The 22,379-nt window shown below is 42.0% G+C and overlaps 2 protein-coding genes across 3 annotated transcripts in view; one reads left to right on the top strand and one right to left on the bottom strand.

Annotated features, from left to right (window-relative positions):
* Positions 1 to 2,656: 2,656 nt before the first annotated feature.
* On the bottom strand, positions 2,657 to 9,023 carry six4a (SIX homeobox 4a). The gene is made up of 3 exons (XM_032500401.1): positions 8,243 to 9,023; positions 5,919 to 6,622; positions 2,657 to 4,808 (listed from the first exon to the last, which is right to left on the bottom strand). Exons 1-3 carry the CDS (start codon positions 8,965 to 8,967, stop codon positions 4,198 to 4,200), a joined length of 2,040 nt encoding a protein of 679 aa, XP_032356292.1. The 5' UTR covers positions 8,968 to 9,023; the 3' UTR covers positions 2,657 to 4,197.
* An 88-nt stretch (positions 9,024 to 9,111) lies between these two features.
* mnat1 (MNAT1 component of CDK activating kinase) overlaps positions 9,112 to 22,379 on the top strand; it is a 40,333-nt gene continuing 27,065 nt past the window's right edge. Inside the window, exons 1-6 of one of the 2 annotated variants that reach the window (XM_032500406.1) lie at positions 9,112 to 9,289; positions 10,734 to 10,828; positions 16,684 to 16,836; positions 17,209 to 17,282; positions 21,819 to 21,922; positions 22,114 to 22,254. In XM_032500406.1, the coding sequence (XP_032356297.1) occupies positions 10,740 to 10,828; positions 16,684 to 16,836; positions 17,209 to 17,282; positions 21,819 to 21,922; positions 22,114 to 22,254 (561 nt within the window). In that variant the 5' untranslated portion in view covers positions 9,112 to 9,289; positions 10,734 to 10,739. Of the gene's footprint in view, positions 9,290 to 10,561; positions 10,829 to 16,683; positions 16,837 to 17,208; positions 17,283 to 21,818; positions 21,923 to 22,113; positions 22,255 to 22,379 lie in introns of those variants that run through there. The other variant, XM_032500405.1, reaches the window with a different exon arrangement.

The raw sequence follows: 22,379 nt of genomic DNA, 5'->3' as shown, positions 1-22,379 counted from the left end.
TGTCTTTAATTAAGAGTTAAAGCGGTTTATTCTGGAAGGTGACTGGCAGTGAGAAAAAAGCAGCTCCTTCTCTCAAAACAAAACACAACTGTTGACATGAGTGAGTTAAATGAAATTGGAGCTGCAATTATCAGCTTAACAGAGTTTCCTGTCATGTTGGAAAATTAGACCTGGTACAAGTGCTCTGGGGTTAGCCCCCCCATCAAAATCATTACGCATTTCCTCAGAGGACCACCTCCACAAATATGCAATTATGGCCTCGGCTTTTACAGTGCTTTGCTCGGTAAACACGCCACGGGCATAACGATCATTTGTTTAGAGATTGTTGTTGTTTTTGCTGCAGGGCTGGAGTAAGTCAACAAACCAGATGGGGAGACAAACACATAAATAAACAAAAGGAAGGATTTATACGAAATGTGTTGCCATACCATGTGTGCCTGTTGGCAGGGAGGGGGCGCCATGACAGTGCTATCAGTCAGATGATGAGTTGTCGCGCATGTTTTAGTAAATGACAAAGTTTTAGAAGGCAGACAGTGTTGAGCAGGTGTGTGTGTGTGTGTGTGTGTGTGTGTGTGTGTGTGTGTGTGTGTGTGTCTCCACTGATCATTTCAGTCCTCATCTGCTACTGCTCCTGTTACAAAGTGCTGTTTTTTCTCTTTGGGAGATATACTGTGCTGTTGGACCTGATGCTGCCTCCCAGCTGCTGCCTCTGTGTGAGCATGTGTGAGTGTGTCACATTCACACATGCACACCTCAAAGTATCCCTATGACTTTCTGTCCCAGAACAAACCAGTCAGTCATGCTCGTTGCAACTTCCCTTTCCCTTACTGGATGATGAAGTGCACATACCTTCTACCCTGCCAAGCAACAACTCAATTATTTTAAGTGGAGGTAAGAGAAAAAGTTACAAGGGTTGAGGACATTTATTCCTTCTGGTTCATAAACACCACCTACTTTCCACAATCTCGGACAAGCAGAGAGTAGATTTAGATTCTGCCAGCAGGGAGAAGTCCTCTCCTCAGGCCTTGGCCGGTAGTGGTGGGTCTGTGCGAGCAGGCTGGTACCCGCTGACCCCTGCCCTCTCATTAGTGGGACGTGGAGCAGTGGAGTACCGTGCTCCCCAGGTCATGTTACATATGGCTTGCAGTCTGCTGCGCCGCATTAAATGTCAGCTTTGAAACCATCTGAAAGATCAGAGGTCAGTGTTTTTAATAAGGCTTGAGTTCTGGGGGAGTTCCCCCCTTTTTTACTGCACACCCAAGTATGTTTTATGTTGCATGTTTGAAATTGTGGACAAAAATTATCCACAACTATTTAGATATAGGCATGTCCTGGTTTTTACACACAAAGGGAGCAGTAAAAGAAATAAAAAAAAAATAGCAACTGTCCTCAGCCCCCATGAAAAATGTACCACACATCTTCTTTGAGGGAACAATCGTGGTCCTTTCCTGTCTAATTTATAGGCACAATACAAAGGTGGAATTTGGAGTTTTCTGTGGCCCCCTCCCCGTGAGACCCACAGACCATGCTGCAAATGGGTTATTGTTCTGGGCTCCAACAAAGCTGTTTTCACCCTCTTCAATATTACAGGAGGAGTTACCTGATACCTAACAATCAGCTAATCCACTGCCCATGGCGACGAGGTCACCTGTGCACAGGTAACTTTATCCTGGTTGCCTGCCTCTCCCTCCCTTTCCCGCTAGTCTCTCCCATTTTTTCTTTTCTTTCTCTGTGCCTCAACAGTGAGCACAGACAAACAGCCTCTGTTTATTAAGGTCATCAGTTAGATCATATATAACTCCTCTAGCCAGGATCTGCTGAAAGGACAACTCCTATAATCCACCACAGACACTGTGAATAAAATAAAATCCCTTGCTGTTTGTCCATTTGTCAAACTTTATCTCTATTTTATCTCTCCTTTGCTGGTTTGGTTGGGTGCTCACTGAGTGAACAAGCATTGGGTGAAAATTCATGAATTTAAGTAGAATCCCCTCAAGCCATGAGTGAAGTTCAGGCACTTTACTGGATAGAGACTCAGAGTCTGAGGGACAGCACCTCGGATTCATTGTTCCACATGTTGAAGCAGTGGTATAGTTTGGGAGGTTGTTTGGCCTTTGCTTGGGGAAAAGTCCACTGGATTGGCCTGAGCTGTGTGGAGCTGCAGACCCCCCACCCAAAAGGAGCTTTGCCTCTGGAAATCTCATTGCTGTTTATTTGAATTACAGGGGCATAGAGAAAAGGAGGGCTAATGAACTCCAGGTTGCCAGGCATGTGCAAACGATCACTGCAGGTTTGCAGAGAGAAGCACCAGTCTTTCTGGATTACTGCATGCCCCCCCCCCCCATCCTCACAGTTTGGCAACATAGGACTCCCAAATGTTGGGAAGACATGCTTTTAGTCTGGCATGATGTTACATTTATCACAGGCATATTCTATGCCTAAAATGTACAAAATATATAAAATCTCCGAGAGCATTGCTTCATTGTATCAGTCATCTTGAAGCTAAATTTGTTAAAATAATTTAAAAAATATGGTTTTTATGTTTTTATAAATATAAACTTTTATTGCAGTATGGAGATTTAGAAAAATACATTCACATAATTTCAGATAACAAACATATATTTCAAACTAAGATTAAAAAAAACAAAAACAACACAAATGACCATCTATTTAACTATTTGCCCACGACTCATTTTTGATATGACATTAAAGCACTGAGGATACTTTCATTGAAATGTTCATTCCAATTGATGGGATTATGTCATACATCCAAAGAAAAGTATTACTAGTCCACTTGTATGAAGACATGCGATGCACAGATAGATGCACATGGTGTGAGGCTGAAATGTGCTATTATGGTCATGTATGACAGCCAGGAATTAGGCTCCTGAAAAGCACTGGACACACTTGACGAATGGGCTCCACATTCCCTTGTCTTTCTCTCAACTGACACCCGACAAATGTACCAGTGACGGCGGCGGTGGTGGTAAATCTCTGAAGCTGCAATGTCACAGCCCGCACGCCAACCAAGAACTACGACTGAGCTTACTTTCAGTGTTATTCACCAAAACTAAAAGGCACTAGTGTCCAAAACATCATGACGCCATGCAAAAAGAGACTATTACAATCCCTTTATAGAAAAATATCATTTTTTACTGACATATGGATAGACACATCAAAATGAAACAGGATATAGTATAGCATCATCACATCTAGTTAACATACTATGAGTTGCAACATTATAAACAACATTCAACGAACGTGTGAACCGACAATGTGACCTTCAGATCTTCATTCATATCTTGGTCTCACAGGTTGAAAATGAGGCTTGAAATTTGAGTCGTTTCTGAAAAAGTGTGCATATGTTGAGGTGTGTCAGGCATGACAAACCCTCCAACACGAAGGCTGTTTGAAACACGTTACATTGTAATGCCATCATGGTAGTGCAAATGCCAAAACAGATCAATGCCATTGTGTATTTTAAGAAGCAGAAAGGCACATTTGTCTTAACGCTCGTCCAACACTCCAAGTACATTTGGTATGATTTAAAGCACAATAACTGGGTTTTGCAGTGACGTGAGAGACATTCAGAAAATTTAACGTGATTATTGAAGGACACTTTTTCCTAAATCAGCAGCTTTGTGTGTTTAATAACCTATTCTCTGTATGTGTGTGCAGTCCTTTTGTGAAGCTGTTGCTGTTTATCTGACTGTTTTCACAGAGGCTCTCTCCCTCTTCCCCTACTGAATGACCTTTTTGGTTTGACCCAGATGACGCATTTAGTTTGGAGGAACATCCTGGTCACATGACTCAAGGCATTCCGGCACCTGCTCCTACAGATCAAATCCACTCAACGGGAAGTAGCAGGTGTTGTCTATAAAAATGCACATTTAAACATGGCTCGAACACATACAGGGACTTCTTCTGTTTGCATGTAACAGTTGTTATGTTTCATCTCATGAACGGGGCTTTTAAAACATGTCACAGACTTTTATTTTTCATCATAAACTGATAATGCCCACCCACAGGGCTCCCCACTGACAATAGAGTGCATTGTAAAAGTCAAATGAACACAAATAATTTAACATTTAGAGGAAATGAATAGTAAAAAACACACACACACTCGCACACAAAAGTAAAAAGATTCACCATGTCACTGCTTGAGGGGACATGAGTGCTTCTGCGAGAGGAGAGAGGTTAAAGGTCAGCCATGTCTTCCTCCATCTGCACTGTCTGTAGTTTGGCTAGCTCCTTCCCTTCCACAGCCTCCATCTCCCCACACATTGCCCGCACCATCTCACTCACGCCTCCTGAGCCCGTGCTGTCCACCTTGTTCTCTACAAGGTTCATGTAGTTGTTGTTCATGCAGGGGCCCATCAGATGCGAAGAGGGCCCCCGGTCTTCGTGGCCCCTGAGATACTCTGTGGGCTGGAGGTGGAGGCTGCTGGTGTCCGTTTGAGCCATCAGGGGCGTGCTGACAGTGAGGGTGGTGTAGACCTCGGGCTCAGGGCTGGACGAGCTGACAGCAGAGACCTCGGTGGTCATGGCGGTACCTTGGCTGGAAGGAACCTCTTCTGAGTTGGGGGTGGTGTAGCTGAGCTGACCGCTGGGGTCCAGGTGGAGCCCGTGGTGGTACGAGGAGTACACGCCTCCCTCCAGGGGCTCCTTCTTGATGGCCTGCTGGCCGGTGTTGCTCATGCTGTAGAGGACTGTGCTGTGGTGCAGGGACGTCATGGTCAGCTTGTCCTGCTGCTGGAACGAGTTGTCACTGGAGGCACTCACTGCTACATTGTTCAGAGGCATAGTACCTGTGGTAATACAACAATGGATTAATACATAAAGTCCCTCTACCTCCACATTAGATCCTATTCCCATTGCTGGTTCCCCTTCTCATTCCTCACAGTATTATACGTTTCATTTACAGCAGGCCTTGGCCCTGAAATTGCTGTTGTGTGTCTCATACATGTTGTGCCCTTTAAGCCTGAACTTGTGGTGCCCCCCAGAGAACGAGTGCAAGAGCCTGCCAGGACTCAACAGCAAGCTGCAATTTTCTGTTTTTCCTTATTATTCATCCTGGTGTAGATTCTCTGCTTTATGTCAAAGTAAGTGCTGTACTGGTTTATTCCTTGTTAGTGCGCTTCATGGCCTCTGATTGTCTGAAACATATTTCCCCTCCTCCCTGCTCTGCAGATCAAGAGTGCAATGATGATGAGTGATGGTGACTTCAGAGCTTGTTTTTATTCATCTCTGGGGGTTTCAGAGGACCACCTTCTTTTCTCTCTCTCTCTCTCTCTCTATGTGTGTGTGTGTGTGTGTGTGTGTGTGGCCCTACCCTGTTTCTTCTGCTCTGTGTTATGTGTAGTATCGGCCCTTTGGGCTAGGGCCCAAACACAGAGAAGCCAAGAATAAAGCAGCTCAGATATATTAGACGTAGTAGAGACCTGTTGACAAACCACCCGAGACGCGTAGCATGGCACTGTAACGTTTAAGGACAGCAAAGGGCACCACTGATATAAGGATACATTCTTTATATTTTGATATGAGAGTAGATTATAGATTTTGGCTAATATGTGATAGATCCTAATTTAGTCTTTTCCTTGTCTTCATGCTGCACTACATACTAGCATTGCATTATAGTAAAGTACAACTTTATTGTATTTAGTTGACTGCTTTAAAAAGGGGAAATGAACATTAAATGCCTCTAAATCCTTAAGCATTATATCCCTCTTTTAGACAATATCACCAAAGCCTAATTAAGATTAAAAACTGTGAGTTCAATGAGTCATAACCAACTCATTTTGTCATTAGACTATTTTTGCCTCAGTAAATTTAAATATAATTTGGAAGTAAACATAACAAGGTCATTACAACCAAACAAGTATGTAAGTTTGAATAATGCCGTAGTTTTCTGAACCCACCTTGTTGTGTGATTGTTGAGGAAGATGAGCGGGAAGAGAGCTGCAGTGGAGGAAGACCTACGTTGCTGTTGAGTAATGAGCTGCCATCGCTGTCAGAGACCCCACTTGGTACCTGGACTAGACTGTAGCCACCCAGCTGCAGCGCACCTGACGAGGAGCTGAATGTGAGCACAGAGGAGCCTCCGTTCTGGGCAGCCATGGTGTGAACCCCCTCCAACTTCACCTCTGCTCCATTCACACAACCCGAGTAGGAGGCATACTGGAGGGCAGAGTCCTCTGCAGAATTGCCCAGTCCCTTCTCATGTCCTGTCTGCATCTGCATGTCCATACCAGAGCCCCCCAGCAGCACCCCTCCAGACGGCCTCAGAGGGTTGAAGGCCAAGGGCTGGATGCCTAAATTGAGCCCGTTGAAGAGGATGTTTCCAGGTGTGTGAAGGTAAGAGGAGCCACCATTGTGAAAAACAGTGGAGGAGGAGTTACTGGTCACTAGACTTCCATTGTAGAGACTGCCACTGCTGGATCCAGGGGGCAGTTTGATGTCCCCGATCTGCTGGATGACCACCCCACTGTCCAGAGGCCCTGTTTGAATTGGAAGGGTCCCATGGGGAATTACACCATCTGAGGAGTTAGAGAGGGGTCGGGGAGACAGCTCCTCGTTGCCTTTGCTCGACTCATCCTCTGTGCTGTGGTTTCCATCAGATTCACTGTGAAAAAAAGGACAAATGGTGTGTCACAAAACAAAGGAATTATTTGTGGTAAACTATTGTTATAATTTGATTTCAAGCACCCTTTTGAATAAAGAAGTTAGATAAGATTGGAAAATGCACATGTTCTTGATATGGATATAAAGTAATTTCTATTTCAACACAATACAATTTGTTTATTGCATTTATTTTCTTTCCACCCACAACTTCCCAGAGTCACATTTCTTGTTGTATTATTACACAGCTTTGAAGAGCAGGCTGTGTTTGTGTGAATGTGTAGCGCCCTTACCTCATGGAGAGCTACACTGACAACAACTAACCAACGTCAACAACCGTGCAACCATTTGGCGCAATAAATGCTGGTACGACAAACTGCCAGCAGTGGTGGCTGTGACAATACAAATGGTTGTACTTTTGTTTCTTTCTCAATTTAAAGTGGTGCTGCCATTTTATATCCATATTTTTCTGTTTCCATAAAGTCCTAAAACGACATAGAAGTAGTTAGCTTATTAATGAACGACCTCTTTTTTTAAAGACTGATCTAAACAGCTGCACCCCCTGCGCGCTCACACGCACGCACGCACACGCACGCACGTACACACACACACACACACACACACACACACACACACACACACACACACACACACAGGAAAATAACATTAGTAAATTAGTTGCTACAAATATGAGACGATTTATTGAAAATATCCACAGTTTATAAACTAAACATTGTTTCTAAATTATTTTAGGAGGGATTTAATTGTGATCTACAATGGTTTGTGTGTGTGTGTGTGTGTGTGTGTGAGAGAGAGAGAGAGAGAGAGAGAGAGAGAGAGAGGTCACCTCCACCAGGTGCGCGTCAGCTTTGTTCACAGAGAGAGAAACATGAAAGAAGCTACATTTCTGTCTGTTTGTGAAGAGGATTATAAAATGAAACGCAGGAGCTGATGGGGGCTCTGATATCCTTTTTGATCTGAGAGGGAAAAAAGTGACAATGAAAATGATTTATGTGCTGGGATGGGAACACGTGCACGCGCAACTGTGTATGTGTGTTTTCATCTTTGACACACACACACACACACACACACACACACATACACACACACGCACTACATTCAGATAAGAATAAATTAAAGTAACTTGTTAATTGTTTCATTGAAGTTAGCAACTTCTCGTGTTTGACAGTCAAATCACTGAAGTGTAGACGTTGCTATGTTATTTAGTTGCTTATAGTTTCCATGCCCCTTAGCACCAGTACACTTGAAACAGGATCTGAATAGCAACCGCTTCATATTTCAAAACAGTAAAAGCGTGCTCCAAAACCTTTTACGCACATTTCTTAGTTTCTAAATTATCAACCTTTCATGATTCACATTGTCACGTCTTATAAAGGAGTTCGACGGGACATTATGAAATACACTGAGTATTGTCAATGTCTGAGAGTGAATGGTTGTAAATTATAGGCGCCCTATGACGAAAAAAAGCTTTCTAATACTTTAATGATTCTGTTTCTATTTGAATGCGCCTTTAACGCACAACAAACCCAAAAATATTTTCGTCATTTGTTTTAAATGAAGTTTGACTGAAATATTCTTTGGTTTGATGCTTTTGTGTCCTCACCTTTTTGATTGTGCCTCGGACGGGTTTCTGTCTCTCTGTCTCCTGTTTTTGAACCAGTTGCTGACCTGGGTCAAGGAGAGTCCTGTAATCTTGGCGAGATTTCTTTTCTCGGCAGGAGAGGGGTACCTATTCTGGTTATACAGATCCTTCAGCGCGTTTCGGGACCTCTCCTTGAAACAATACACAGTCTCCTCGCCGTCCCAGATAGTCCTGGGGAGAGGGTACTTTCTCCGGATCCGGTACTTGTCCACGGCGCCCAAGGGTCTCCCCCTAGCCTTCTCCGCCTCGGTGTACCGGGCCTTGTACCATAGATCTTGCAGAAAGGTGTGGTTGGACGGACTGAAACTGTGGTTCTCCAAAATACTGTACAACTCCTGATACCGAGCCTGGTGGTAAGCAACGAGGGCTTGGGCTTTCAGGATGCTTTCGTTGCCGCGTAGCAGGTCACTCTGTGGAAGGGACCACAGGAACCTGGCCAACCGGTCCACATTACCTCCCTGCTGCAAAGCCTCGCAGACACACGCCACTTGCTCCGGGGAGAAAGCCAGAGAGGAAGCGGCGCTCACCAACAGCTCCGTGCGCACCGCGTCCGTGTTGCGCTCCATGGACAACTCCGCCGCGTCCAGCGCCACAAGCTTGATGCACTCACGCTTATCCACCTCCTTCACATTTTCCCTCTTGATGTCATTTGCTGTTGTGACTTCTCCGGCAGAAGAAGAAGACATTTTTTTGTTCAAGCCTTCCCTGGTAAAGTCACTCCTCCCAGATCGATCAGGTTACCTCCTCGCCATGCGAATGCGATCGGATATCTGACAGCAGCTGTAAGTAGATATCTCTCTCCCCTTTTCCTTCCAACGTGACTTTTACTCTGCGGGGACTGGAGCTGGAAGTAGACACACTAGGGTCTATCTGCAGGAGAGACACGCTATTGGCCGCGGAGGGCCCCATAAGGGAGGAGCGAGCGGGATTCAGACACGAATGTTTGGTTTCCAGCTGTCAGTCATATAACTTGCAGTAGGCTATATTCCCGTGGATCACCTGTGCGAGGTGAGTGCTTTTGGGATCGTGGGAACGGGATATTCTTTTTTTCTGTATTGTCAGAAGCTGACTCAGTATGCAGAAACATCAAAGTGTTTTTATTCTCATATCGAGAAAAAAAAAACCTGGGACTATTTTCATTGTTTTAAAATGAACACACAAAACATTTAAAAACACTTTGACACAGAGACAGCATTTTTCGGATGTAGGCCTACTCCATTCCAAAGGGAATTTTCTAAATGTACCCCCGTTTTTGATAATGTTCAGTACATCTCCGTAGTTTAAGGTGCTGTTTATGATTGAGTTAAGGTATGACTATTGGCAGTTTGTCTATCACAAGTCACTGACACATTGAGTCATCATAACAACACACACTGATATCATAGCATGTTAAGTCAAATGTAAAATGTTTAGAAATGGCTAGAGAAACATCTCTGCATTATTTCAAATTTTCCAAAACAGAGTAATTTCTCAATGACATTGTGTGTGCTGTGATATTGCTGTCCTCCCAAAACTACATCTCTAAGTTTTATACCTTTCATATTTGTTAGACCCCAGAGCCAACCTATCTGTCTTCCATTAATATAATTTGAAATAACATAATTTTAATATTTTAAAAATCACCTGAATCTGAAATCTGTAAAAGCATGTACTGGTCTTACAGCACTATATTTATCCTGTCAAAACATAATTTGAAAGCTGAGAAATTGGTCATTATTGTCTTGCAAATAATTACCAGTCTTATGTGGCACTGGCGTCTGATCAATGACTGACATTTATAGGCCTACATAGTCAATAAATCAATATGACATGGCTAGGCCTAGGCTTTTAATGATTGTGATAGAATATATGTTTTCAGAGCTATACCTTTGAAAAGAGCAACCTGTTAGGGTTACTCTTTTATAACTATAATATTAAAATATTTCTCTTATTTGAGAGAATAAATAAAATGATAGCCTATAGCCACTATCCTTGGTGAATTATTATGTACAGTTACACATTCAACACGAAACTACATGATTTCAGAAGTTTTGGGGAGTAACATCTGGAGCGGTTTTTGTTTTAATTATGTTCCAGTACTGGCTTACATTAGATCATGGAATATGTGGTAGCAATCTATAGGGTAGCCTAATGCAGAGGAGACAGTGAAACCTATAATCAAAACAGCCATTTTTACACTCTCTCTCTGAGTGGGTACGTGAAAATAAACCACTCAGCTTTTTACCTCATACCCCCGGGGACTCCTCAGGGACCCCTTGGTGCGCCTGCACCACAGCGTGACCACCACTGTTGTAGAAGTTATCATTTAATAGGAACTTCTCTTATTGATGGCGTGTCCCATCGGACCGCTTTCGTGTAACACATCAGTTCGCCGACTGGAAAGTGACAGGAAGGCAGCTAGTTGTTGACACTTCTCTCGAGATTTGTTTGGTTATAATTTTGTTTTGCGCAGGCTGAAATGGACGACCAAGGGTGTCCGAGATGCAAAACAACCAAATACAGAAATCCGTCGCTGAAGTTGATGGTGAACGTCTGCGGCCACACGCTGTGAGTATTTATTGCACAGTAACATTAGTTAGCTTCATCTCACAGCTGAAAGAAAGTAGCTAGAGAGTGAAGCTTATTTCCCCCAGGTTTTTTACATCTAACTTACTAGTATAAGAAACCCCTAAAGCAGGCGGTTAAGTCTTATTTTTTTTTTTAAGTTTTAAGTCTTAACGGTTGGCCGTTAACTTACAAAAGACGTTGACACACCTCATGAACTTTAAGCTAACATGTAACGGTTTAATGTGCTCTCTGGTCATAGATAATGTGACTAACGCTAGTATAAAGGCGGAAAATTACTTCCTGTTGGATATAAACCCCTCATTCATATTGTTCTTATAATATTAATATTGTTAAATATGCCTAGCGTTATCTCTTAGAAAGACTAAAGGTAGCATTAGCCTCAGCAGAAGAGTTCACACAGTTTATAGGTGGTTTATGCCCTATCACAGCCTTAATAATGCTGCTTGACAACTGTCAATCTTGCTAGACATTGTTTATAAACATGACAGACCGTTAGCTCTGATTAATAAAACTGCATTGCTACATTGTTTACACCTGGCTTGCTTATTTGTACCCCTCTTTAATAACTTGCTGAAGGAGTGGTCAGTCCTTTGAAATAATACTTTTAATGTAAAGTACTACAAATTCAGGATGGCAGAGAGATGAGGAGTATACACTTTCTGTTTAAAGTTTTGACCACATAATGAATACAAAATGATTCAGAGGTGGTAAAAAAGGGCCAACTTAAAGGAACAAAGACAGTCTAATCCACACAAGGACTGAACTGCATGATCAAAGTATGACCAATGCTTTTTTTGTGCTAAACTGATTAATAATGTTCTCTCTTAAGATGGTTTGTATGGACCATCTTATGGAGATGGACAGAAGCCCAAGCAGAGACAGAAATCAGTCACAAACCCATACCCTGTCCTAACCCGATCCATTAAAAATGCAACCTAGACATAAACATTTCCAACTTCACACCTACCTTTTAACCATCTCAAGATCCTAAACATAACTTTAATAATGTCAGTTTTTACTTACTTACTAAAGCCCTGTGGTGGGTCAGTTACAGCACTTATTACCCTGGTGGGATTCTACATTTTGCATAAAACACAAAATCAAAAATGCCCATCACAATTTACCAGAGGCTAAAATATTAACCTATATTAAAAAATTATAATTAGATTACATTTTAAGTAAATTTAATTTACAATAACATTAAACAATGTAGCAAGTCTTTGCTCTTGTCAACCTATAATTGGCAAGTATATGGTATTTTATGTTAAAAAAATGACATAAAATACTTAATAAAGTATTGTAATAATTGTTCTAGCACTAGTTTACTCTAATGCTATTTATTGTGACGCAGCAGATTTTATTGTGCTTTATTGTCATGTCAGTATTCAGTAAAAACTTGTTTGCTGTGCATTTTCCAATATTTAACCTTGTCATCTGTTTAAAAAACTGGTCATTGAGCATTGTGCAGTCATGAGCGTTGTGCAGTGACGGTGGTAGCCTGATGAGAGCATCTTTTCGACCCTGTCTGTTTATTGACCGTACCATCAGGAAGTGGCCGTGCTTTGTCATCAGGTCAGCAAGCTTATAACTCACCGCCTCTGTCTGGATGCAGGACTACACACAGAAAATTAAAATGATTCTGCAATGAAGCAATTTGGAGAGATGTCCTCCTAGCCCAGGTCACCTTGGAATCGTTTCTCAGAGCGGGTGCAACTGTGAATTAATGCACCTCTCGGAAACTGCTGTACTCTCAAACTGTGTCAGTATTTGCATCACTGGTGTCATTTGTTTTTTTGTTTGCGGCTGGGTTTCTTCCAGAGTTGATAGATATGGATGCCTGTACTGTAGCGTGAGCAATGTTTCAATTTCACAGTTACTGATTTCCCATTTTGATGCAATCGACTATGTGGAAAAGTGAATAAGAAAGAAAGGGAAATATGAAAAATATGAAATTAGAAAGCCCAATGTGTATATGCACATACCGTATACAGTACCAAGTGCAGTTCTTGGTTCCTCCCTAATTCTGCATTGTGATGCACCTCTGTTTACATTTGTGGGAATAAATTCACAGATTAGAATTTGTCCTTTCTTAGTGTATATTATCACCATATTTTAAGTAAAGTATGACATAACTTTTAACAGTCTTAGATGTGAATGTGTCATCTTATTAAATTGCAGTATTTTAATTTAGGGCTTTTTTGTCCATATATATCCCAAATGTTCTCTGTTTTATGAACACCAAAAAATTGATACCTCTGAGTTTTGGGTTGGGTTCAACAAAACAAGCAATTTGAAGATGTCACATTGGGCTCTGGGAAACTGTTATGTTACTGTTACTGGTTTTTTTTCTGTATTTTCTGAATATGGGCTAAATGACTAAATTGATTTATTGAAAAATAAATTAATACTGAACTTAATCATTAGCTGCAGCCCTAGTTGGACTCTCTGCACTTGTTTGTCTATATAGATAACTGTAAGCCTCACTCTACCTTGAGTGGCCGTTCCACTCTGGGCTGACCAGGCGATGCAATGCAGTATTGAGCTTCTCCACCTCTAGCATGCATCTAAATTTAAACCCCACCACAGCACATTTTGTATCCCTGTCACCGGGGGCATTTGATGTTATTTATTACCTTTGCACAATGACACCGGACCAGTGTCCTTTGGCATTTGACACTAGTAGCCCAGCATACAGTGGTGATTACATGGGTTCACCCTCCATAGTGAGGTTGGGGATAGACACTCCTCATTAAGTAGAAGCTAGTTTCCTGTACCTGGTTGTTGTACATTCTAGGTAATTAGTGGGAAAAGTTTTTCAGGCGTCCAGATTTCTAGAAGTAAAAGCTCTGTTCATTCATTTCTCTGTAGATGCCTCCAAGACATGGATGGGCATAAAATACTTTGGGCTGAATAATCAGTACAAACAATTTCCATCCATTAAAGGAAATTTTAGAACAATTTTGGAAATAAATGTTTTTGCTTTCTTGATGAGAGCTAGATGAGAAAGTCAATAGAGACTAAAAACTGGAAGTAGTGGAAAATGGCTAGTGTGGCTTTGTCTACAGAAATCTGCCTACCAGCACGTCTAACTTAATTTTAAATTGTTGGTTATTCCATTTGAGTTGCTACACACTTTTTTAAGATCACGCAAGCCTACACATTCTTCCCATGTAAGCAATCATACAATATACTGGGCCTCAGCATTTTTTGACTGTACTGCTGCAGGTATTGTAGGTCACAGGGCAAGACAGCGTCTTAGCAAGATTAAATTTGACAAAAAGACAGCCCTATTCCGAATAAGTCGTTGCTTGGTGAAGATCATGACCCTGTGGCAGGAACAAGTGAATCCAACTCTTGTGAGTTTATAGGGATATTTTGTTTTTGCTCTTTCTTGCATAAGGAGATGGCAGAGATGCAGGCAATGTCACCAAGGGGTGGTGGTGGTGGGGAGGCCTCTTTGCTGAGCCAGGGCCCTGTTCACCCTCTTCTCACCACCCCCTTCTTTGACCTGCTGACAGCTGCAGATGGGAAAGATAGGAGCCTGAAGCTCTGAGCAGAACAGGTGAGAGTGGGAGGAGTCAGGAGCACTCAGTCAGCGACAACAGCCCTGGGACACAGAGATGGCAAGCTGCTAGAGATCTGTCGGCTCACTTAAATGTCTGTTTAGTAAGCCAAGTAATACGGTGTAGCCTTGGCAAGAGATATCTGAGTTCTCTTTTGATTACAAATTACAACAAACACGCAATCCAAAAGCTGTCACTTAGAGAAGGCACATTTCAGAAGAAAGATTGCAAATTGACTCTAAATTCTCCTCCTTCCCTCTTAGACGTTCACCTCTTTGCTCTAGAGTTACACAGGATTTCCCCTTTGGAGAGTTCTGTTGTGTGGTCCATTTAAGGGGCAGGGGGCAAGCTACGCCCTAGTCCTCGCCCCGTGTTGATGAATGGGCTCTTTGTGGGCCTGTGGAAACAAGCTGAATCCCTCAATCTACCTCCATATGGCCAGGCCTATACATCTCCTGTAGCCTGGGGCCACAATGAACATCTGCCTCTTCCAGGGTGCACTTGAGCAGGGGCTTCTCATGCTCTGAAGCACCAACTGGACAACGCAGATGTTTCTGTCTGTCATTCAGCTTTCATTTTTATTTTGTGGCTTCATCTAAACCAAGCTAAACTGGCATGCTTGTAAGATAGTCTCCTGCAATGCAAGTTATATTGGTTTGCTGAATGGCCGTAAGATCTCGATGTCACACTTGGCAGGTTGGGCTTGTTTGACCCATATCTGAGAGGTTAGATGTAAACAGCAAACTCCATGGCTCTGCAGTTTCTTCTTCAACTGCTTTTTTTTTTTTTTAATTCTGCTGATGAAGTAAAATGTCTTGCATGATGAGTCTGTCATGATTGTTCTTAAAGGCTCCATCCCAAGAAAGCTTGTGACTAGGCACCAATGTCTCAAGCCCAGTCCTTGACTTTGGAAATATATTAATCATCCATACCATCAATGATGTATGGTGAAAAATCTGGCTTTTCCCATCAACTTTTGCTCTATTTTGTTAAAACTGTTGGTGATTAAAAGCAGATAGTGACATTTGAAAACCAGATGTTGTTTTTTGGGAAGGTGGCCACAAGCAGGAAGGTGAATTCCTGTGGAAGTAAGGATCCGCAGAGACTTAATTAAAAGAGTGTATTGTGCAAACGTTTGTTCAGGCCCTCCATCCCATCAGGGGAGATTTAGGAACCTTCCCATTGTCTTCACTGTCTACTGCTCGCTTGAGTGTGACTGATGGGTAAACGCCTACCTGCATAAAGGTGTGATTGATGGCTAAGCTCACGATTGTGCCCTCACCTAGGTCTGACAGTTGCCATGGAGTCATGTTGTCATGGTGCATGAAGTAAACCTTCCTGTTTGAACCTGACCTTTAGGTGAAATTGCACAACACTAGTAGCCGAAGAGTGTTTCTGCTTTTTGTTTAGAATGGTCAACCGGAGAGGCATCTTTACTGAATACAATGATATGAGGAACCAAAGGCTGCCTGAAAAACTCATCGCGACAGTGCTGTTCTGCTAGGTATTTTGTCCTGGAAAGTAATCACATTCAATAAAAAGCTTTACAGTAGATACATGTGGCTTAAACATGGCTCCCTTCATTTAGGCACTGTGTCAGGAATAATAATGCCAATTTCTGCCAGAAGAAGGAGACCGGTTGGAATTGCATGTAAACATACTGATGCTTTTTTACATATTAAAGTTACTTTTTCAGATAAATGAAAGCCTTAAGCAAAAATTACAATTCATCTTAGAATACTTACCAATGAAATAAGGAATACACAAAACACTGCAATTGTCCATCCATATTTCTTTGCCAAAAGTTCCGTAAGACTGAGTCCATCCTTATAATGATAGACTACACTGTGAATTACAGAGCTGGGTTTTTATCCTATTATGCAACGTGGCATGACTGAGGTCTGTTGAAATAACAATAAAGCAAATGTTTTTCCAGTGCATACAGACACACCACTGATGGGGTGTCAGACTAATTTCCTCTTGTCTGAGAATAGGAGGCAGCCTAATCGACATTCCAATCATAATCGCAGCCATCTTTGAGCACTCAGAGGAAATATTCATATGTCCCATTATCACCCACTGCGCCTGATGATAACTTACAGAGATGTTGAAAAAAACAACACAAATTTGGTTTACTGTGAGGAAAATTGTATTTCAGCAGCCACATACACCCACACATGCTTACAACTGACTCTCAGGCCTGCCTGGGAGGGCCATCCCTGGAAACATTTGACTCAGCTTGATGTTTTTTTTGTCCCCTCTCCCCCACAGATGCGAGAACTGTGTGGAGATGCTGTTTGTGCGTGGTTCGGGTAACTGTGTGCAGTGTGACACGCCCCTGAGGAAGAGCAACTTCCGTGTACAGCTCTTCGAAGACCCGACCGTTGATAAGGAGGTAGAGATTCGCAAGAAGGTGCTGAAGATGTGAGTGACCAGGAGTGTGAGGGGTGCGGCTCTTCGTGTTTATGTGTCATCTAATGCCTCCTCCCACTTCTTAAGCCACCTTTGTCTTTCTCATTATGTTTGTTTTGTAGACAATGAGTCTCCCTGGGGGGGCTCAAACGGTAAGGCTCTTTCCCTGCCAGGTTTTTACTTCTCAGCCCCTCCCTGGCTTTCCTCTCTCCCTCTCATCTGTTCTTTAATAGCCCCTAATTGATATCTAATGTGTGCCTATTAGGCAGAATGCAGACATGGTATTTTAAAATGGTTCATTTAATGGAGGCTATTAATGTCAGTGCATATCTGCTTTCATCAAGTTTTACCATTTGTCTCATCAGTTTTGTTCTTCCTTTGCAGATACAACAAGAGAGATTTTGACTTCCCCAGCCTGAGAGAATATAACGACTACCTTGAGCAATTGGAGGACATAGGTAGGACTTATGCTGAAACATAGGGCAAAGGGATGCTTATTAGTGTAATGCTAACATGTCTTGACTGTCAACCTACCATGGACTTTTAGCATAGATATATTAAGAGATCAGGATATGATGCGGCCAGTCAGCTTTACTACTACTTTGTCCTAGTGGCCAAACCGTGCTGCTGCAATAAAAAAAATCCCTACAGCCCAATATGCACCTTCCACATAGACCACCATTAGAGATGTCTGTAAAACTGTTGACAGGACACTTCAAACTGCAAATATGGCCAATTATTACTCTTTGTTATAAACCATGAAGGTTTAATATTTGCAAAACTTTCCCTGAGTTTAGATATTATTTTTTAATGTGTGACGTGATCCCAATGCAAAGTACAGTACATGGGCCGAGCGGGACAGGGAGGGCTCGGCCAAGCAGAGAGGCTAATGAGAATGTCATGTTAAAGTCGGACATCCAGTTTCTGTCATATATATGATGGCATTTAGCTGTTTGAGCTCCTGGCCTGTCTTCCTATAAAAAGCCCAGTCTTCTCTGATTGATCAGCTGGACACTCTGTTGTGTTGGGCGGGCTGTGCTTGCTCAGGCAGCACCACATTTGAAAAAGACGTTTTCAAGCAGTTGACAAAAGTGCTCCAATTGAAGTGAAATGTTTTTTTTTTTGTACAAACTCCAATTCAAATTAAGTTAGGTTATTGGCAGAAGGGCAGTCTGTATGTCACTGTTTTAAAATTGATTTAGGACCCTGGTATTTTATGATGACATTGTTGTTTGAATATGAGTGAAAGTGTGTTTATGTATTTACATGTAAGTGTCTCTGTCTGAAACGTGCTGCTGCCACTTGCCAGGACACTCTTGTAAAAGAGATTTTTAATCTCAAGGAGTTTTTTATCCTGGTTAAATAAAGGTTTGAATGAATGAAAAGGTTGTTGTGTCAAACGTATATAAAAACAGAATACAATGATTTGCAAATCTTTTCAAACCTATGATCCATATAATACACTACAAATACAATATACACTACCGTTCAAAAGTTTGGGGTCACCCAAACAATTTTGTGTTTTCATGAAAAGTCACACTTATCCACCACTACGTTGTGAATGAATAGAAAATAGGTCAGACATTGACAAGGTTAGAAATAATGATTTGTATTTGAAATAAGATTTTTTTACATCAACCTTTGCTTTCGTCAAAGAATCCTCCATTTGCAGCAATTACAGCATTGCAGACCTTTGGCATTCTAGCTGTTAATTGTGAGGAATCTGGAGAAATTGCACCCCACGCTTCCAGAAGAGCAGCCCACAAGTTGGATTGGTTGGATGGGCACTTCTTGCGTACCATACGGTCAAGCTGCTCCCAACAGCTCAATGGGGTTCAGATCTGGTGACTGGCTGGCCACTCCATTACCGAGAGGTACCAGCTGCCTGCTGCTCAAATAGTTCTTGCACAATTTGAGGTGTGTTTAGGGTCATTGTCCTGTTGTAGGATGATTGGCTCCAATCAAGCGCTGTCCACTGGGTATGGCAGGCGTTGCAAATGAGTGATAGCCTTCCTTATTCAGAATCTTTACCCTGGTACAAATCTCCCACTTACCAGCACCAAAGCAACCCCCGACCATCATATTACCTCCACCATGCTTAACAGATGGCGTCAGGCATTCTTTCAGCATCTTTTCATTTGTTTGCGTCTCACAAACGTTCTTCTTTGTGATCCAAACACCTCAAACTTGGATTCATCCGTCCACAACACTTTTTTCCAGTCTTCCTCTGTCCATGTCTGTGTTCTTTGCCCCTCTTAATCTTTTTCTTTTATTGGCCAGTCTCAGATATGGCTTTTTCTTGCCACTCTGCCTGAAGCCAGAATCCCGCAGCGCGCCTCTTCACTGTAGATGTTGACACTGGTGTTTGTGCGGGTACTATTTAATGAAGATGCCAGTTGGGGACCTGTGAGGTGTCTGTTTCTCCCTAGGAGCTCAATGTACTTATCTTTGCTCAGTTGTGCAACGCGGCCTCCCACTTCTTTTTCTACTCTGGTTAGAGCCTGTTGTGCTGTCCTCTGAAGGGAGTAGTACACACCGTTGTAGGAAATCTTCAATTCTTAGCAATGTCTCGCATGGAAGCCTTCATTCAAGGACAAGATAGACTGTCGAGTTTCAGATGAAAGTTCTCTCTTTCTGGCCATTTGAGCGTTAATTGACCCACAAATGTGATGCCCAGAAACTCAATCTGCTCAAAGAAAGGTCAGTTTTGTAGCTGTGAACGACCTAAACTGTTTTCAGATGTGTGAACTGATTGCACAAGGGTTTTCTAATCATCAATAGCCTTCTGAGCCAATGAGCAAACACATTGTACCATTAGAACACTGGAGTGTATTGCTGGAAATGGGCTCTATACACCTATGTAATATTGCACAAAAAACCAGACACTTGCAGCTAGAAAGTCATTTACCACATAGCAATGTATAGAGTGTATTTCTTCAAAGTTAAGACTAGTTTAAAGTTATCTTCATTGAAAAGTACAGTGCTTTTCCTTCAAAAATAAGGAAATTTCAATGTGACCCCAAACCTTTGAACGGTAGTGTATTTAATGTACAAACTGATAAACCTTGTCTTTTTTGCAAATATTCACTGATTTTGAATTCCAAAAAAGCTGGGACGTGGGCGACAAAAAGGAAACACTAACACCTGTAAGGAACATTCCACAGGTGAACAGGTTAATTGGTCATGATTAGGTATAAAAGGAGCATCCCCAAGAGGCTCAGCCGTTCATAAGCAAGGATGGTGCGAGGTCCACCACTTCGTGAACAACTGCATGAGCCCAACGTCCAAAAGTTAAGTGGCAAGGCCAAAAGCCAGCATTCAATGCCCATGACCATCAATCCCTCAGGCGGCACTGCATTAAAAAACAACATCATTATGTAAAGGATATTACCATGTGGGCTCAGGTACACTTTGGAAAACCATTGTCAGTTAACGCAGTTTGTCCTTACATCTACAAGTGCTAGTTAAAATTGCACCATGCAAAGCCAAAACCATATATCAACAACACCCAGAAATGCCGCCAGCTTCTCTGGGCCCGAGCTCACCTGAGATGGACTGACGCAAAGTGGAAAAGTGTGCTCTGGTCTGACGAGTCCACATTGTCATGTCCTTCGGGCCAAAAAGAAAGAGGACCATTCAGATTGTTATCAGCGCAAAGTTCAAATGCCAGCATCTGTGATGGTATGGGGGTGTATTAGTGCCCATGGCATGGGTAACTTGCACATCTGTGAAGGCACCCTTCATGCTGAAATATACATAAAGGTTTTGGAGCAGCATATGCTGCCATCCAAGCAAAGTCTTTTTCAGTGACCTCCCTGCTAATTTCATCAAGACAATGCCAAGCCACATTCTGCATGTGTTACAACAGCGTGGCTTCGTAGTAAAAGAGTGCGGGTACTAGACTGGCCTGTCTGCAGTCCAGGCCTGTCTCTCATTAAAAATATGTGCCGCATTATGAAGCACAAAATATAACAAAATACCTAGACTGTTGAGCAACTGAAGTTGTACATCTAGCAAGAATGGGAAAGAATTCCACCTACAAAGTATCAACAATTAGAGTTGTTCCCAAACGCTTATTGGGTGTTATTAAAAGAAAAAATGATGTAACACAGTGGTAAACGTGCCCCTTTCCCAACTTTTTTGGAACGTGTTGCAGGCATTAAATTCAAAATGAGTGAATATTTGCAAAATAAACAATAAAATGTATCAGTTTGAACATTAAATATCTTGTCTTTGTAGTGTATTCAACTGAGGAAGATACGTTGAAAAGGATTTGTAAATTATTTTATTCTGTTTTAATTTACGTTCTACACAACGTCCCAACTTCATTGGAATTGGGGTTTGTACATTATACATCTATTACATACACAAAAAAACTATATAACACACAAAGACTGGAAAAATCCCCAAAAACATAACAGGGGCTCTTTTAAGTTGACTACCTCCGTTTTTTACCTTGTTAAACAGTCAGAATTCTCCTTAAATTTCTACAAAAAAAGTTAAATTTTTCCCCATAGCTTGACAACAGCATATGATTATGATGATTTCCAGTGTGTCAGTATCTCACTTAGGTTGACAGAAATATTGAATTACCAGATGTCATTTTTAAGGCTGAACCATTCCATCAAACAGAAAATTCTAAATGTCTTGAACCTCATTTTATACACTGCTCTCTAGTATTTCAGATGTCCATATTTGTTTTCTCTGGAACTCTTTAGAGCTGGACAATAATTGAAATAATAGTATTGTGGTTTTGAACAGTGCTTGTGAACAGAGGTATTAATTAAAAATGGGCATATAGGCACACATTTTCCGACTGTCTTGTCTCCTGAAGGATGTTCATAGGTTGCATGTGTTGAAACCTGTATGAAAATGAGCTGAGAGAGAAGTTAAAGCCAAAGCTACAAGGGTTCCAAAGCTGTTCCACCATCCGACAAACACTTCTTATGAAGTATATTGTCCCTTTTACGCTGGTTTGTGTTTCCTCAATGTAGTGTATAACCTGACAAACAACATTGAGGTGGAGAACACCAAGCTGCGGATGGAGCAGTACCAGAGGGAGAACAGAGATCTCATCCAGAGGAATAAGGTTAAACTTGTATGTACCGAGTATTTTCCCACACATGCATAATACCTTCATTAATAATCATAATTAGGTGCTAAAATAATCACCTTGGAGAAGTCAGAGTGTAGGGTCAAGTACAATATGGCATTGCTACGGCTGGTGGGAAGTCAGCGCTGTGGTCAAAGATGTGACATGACATTTTGCAACATCCTTGCTCTCCTCAGACACGAGAGCAGGAGGAGCTGGAGGAGCTGTTGTTGCTGGAGCAGCAGGGCAATGAGCAGCGGAGACTGGACTTGCTGCAGGAGGAGCAGAGGCAGCTACAGGCTAAGAGGAAGAACAAGCAGGCTCTGCTGGATGAACTGGTGAGATACAAACTTGTTGCATGTACATATGTTCACAGTCTGGTGAGCAAAAAGCTGTCACATTATGACAGATGTTCCATCTCTCACACACACACACACACACACACACACACACACACACACAC

The sequence above is a fragment of the Etheostoma spectabile genome, chromosome 20 (assembly GCF_008692095.1).
Source record: "Etheostoma spectabile isolate EspeVRDwgs_2016 chromosome 20, UIUC_Espe_1.0, whole genome shotgun sequence".
Lineage (NCBI taxonomy): Eukaryota > Metazoa > Chordata > Actinopteri > Perciformes > Percidae > Etheostoma > Etheostoma spectabile.
Note: the sequence above shows the minus strand (reverse complement) of the source record. Positions and strands in the feature narration are given on the sequence as shown.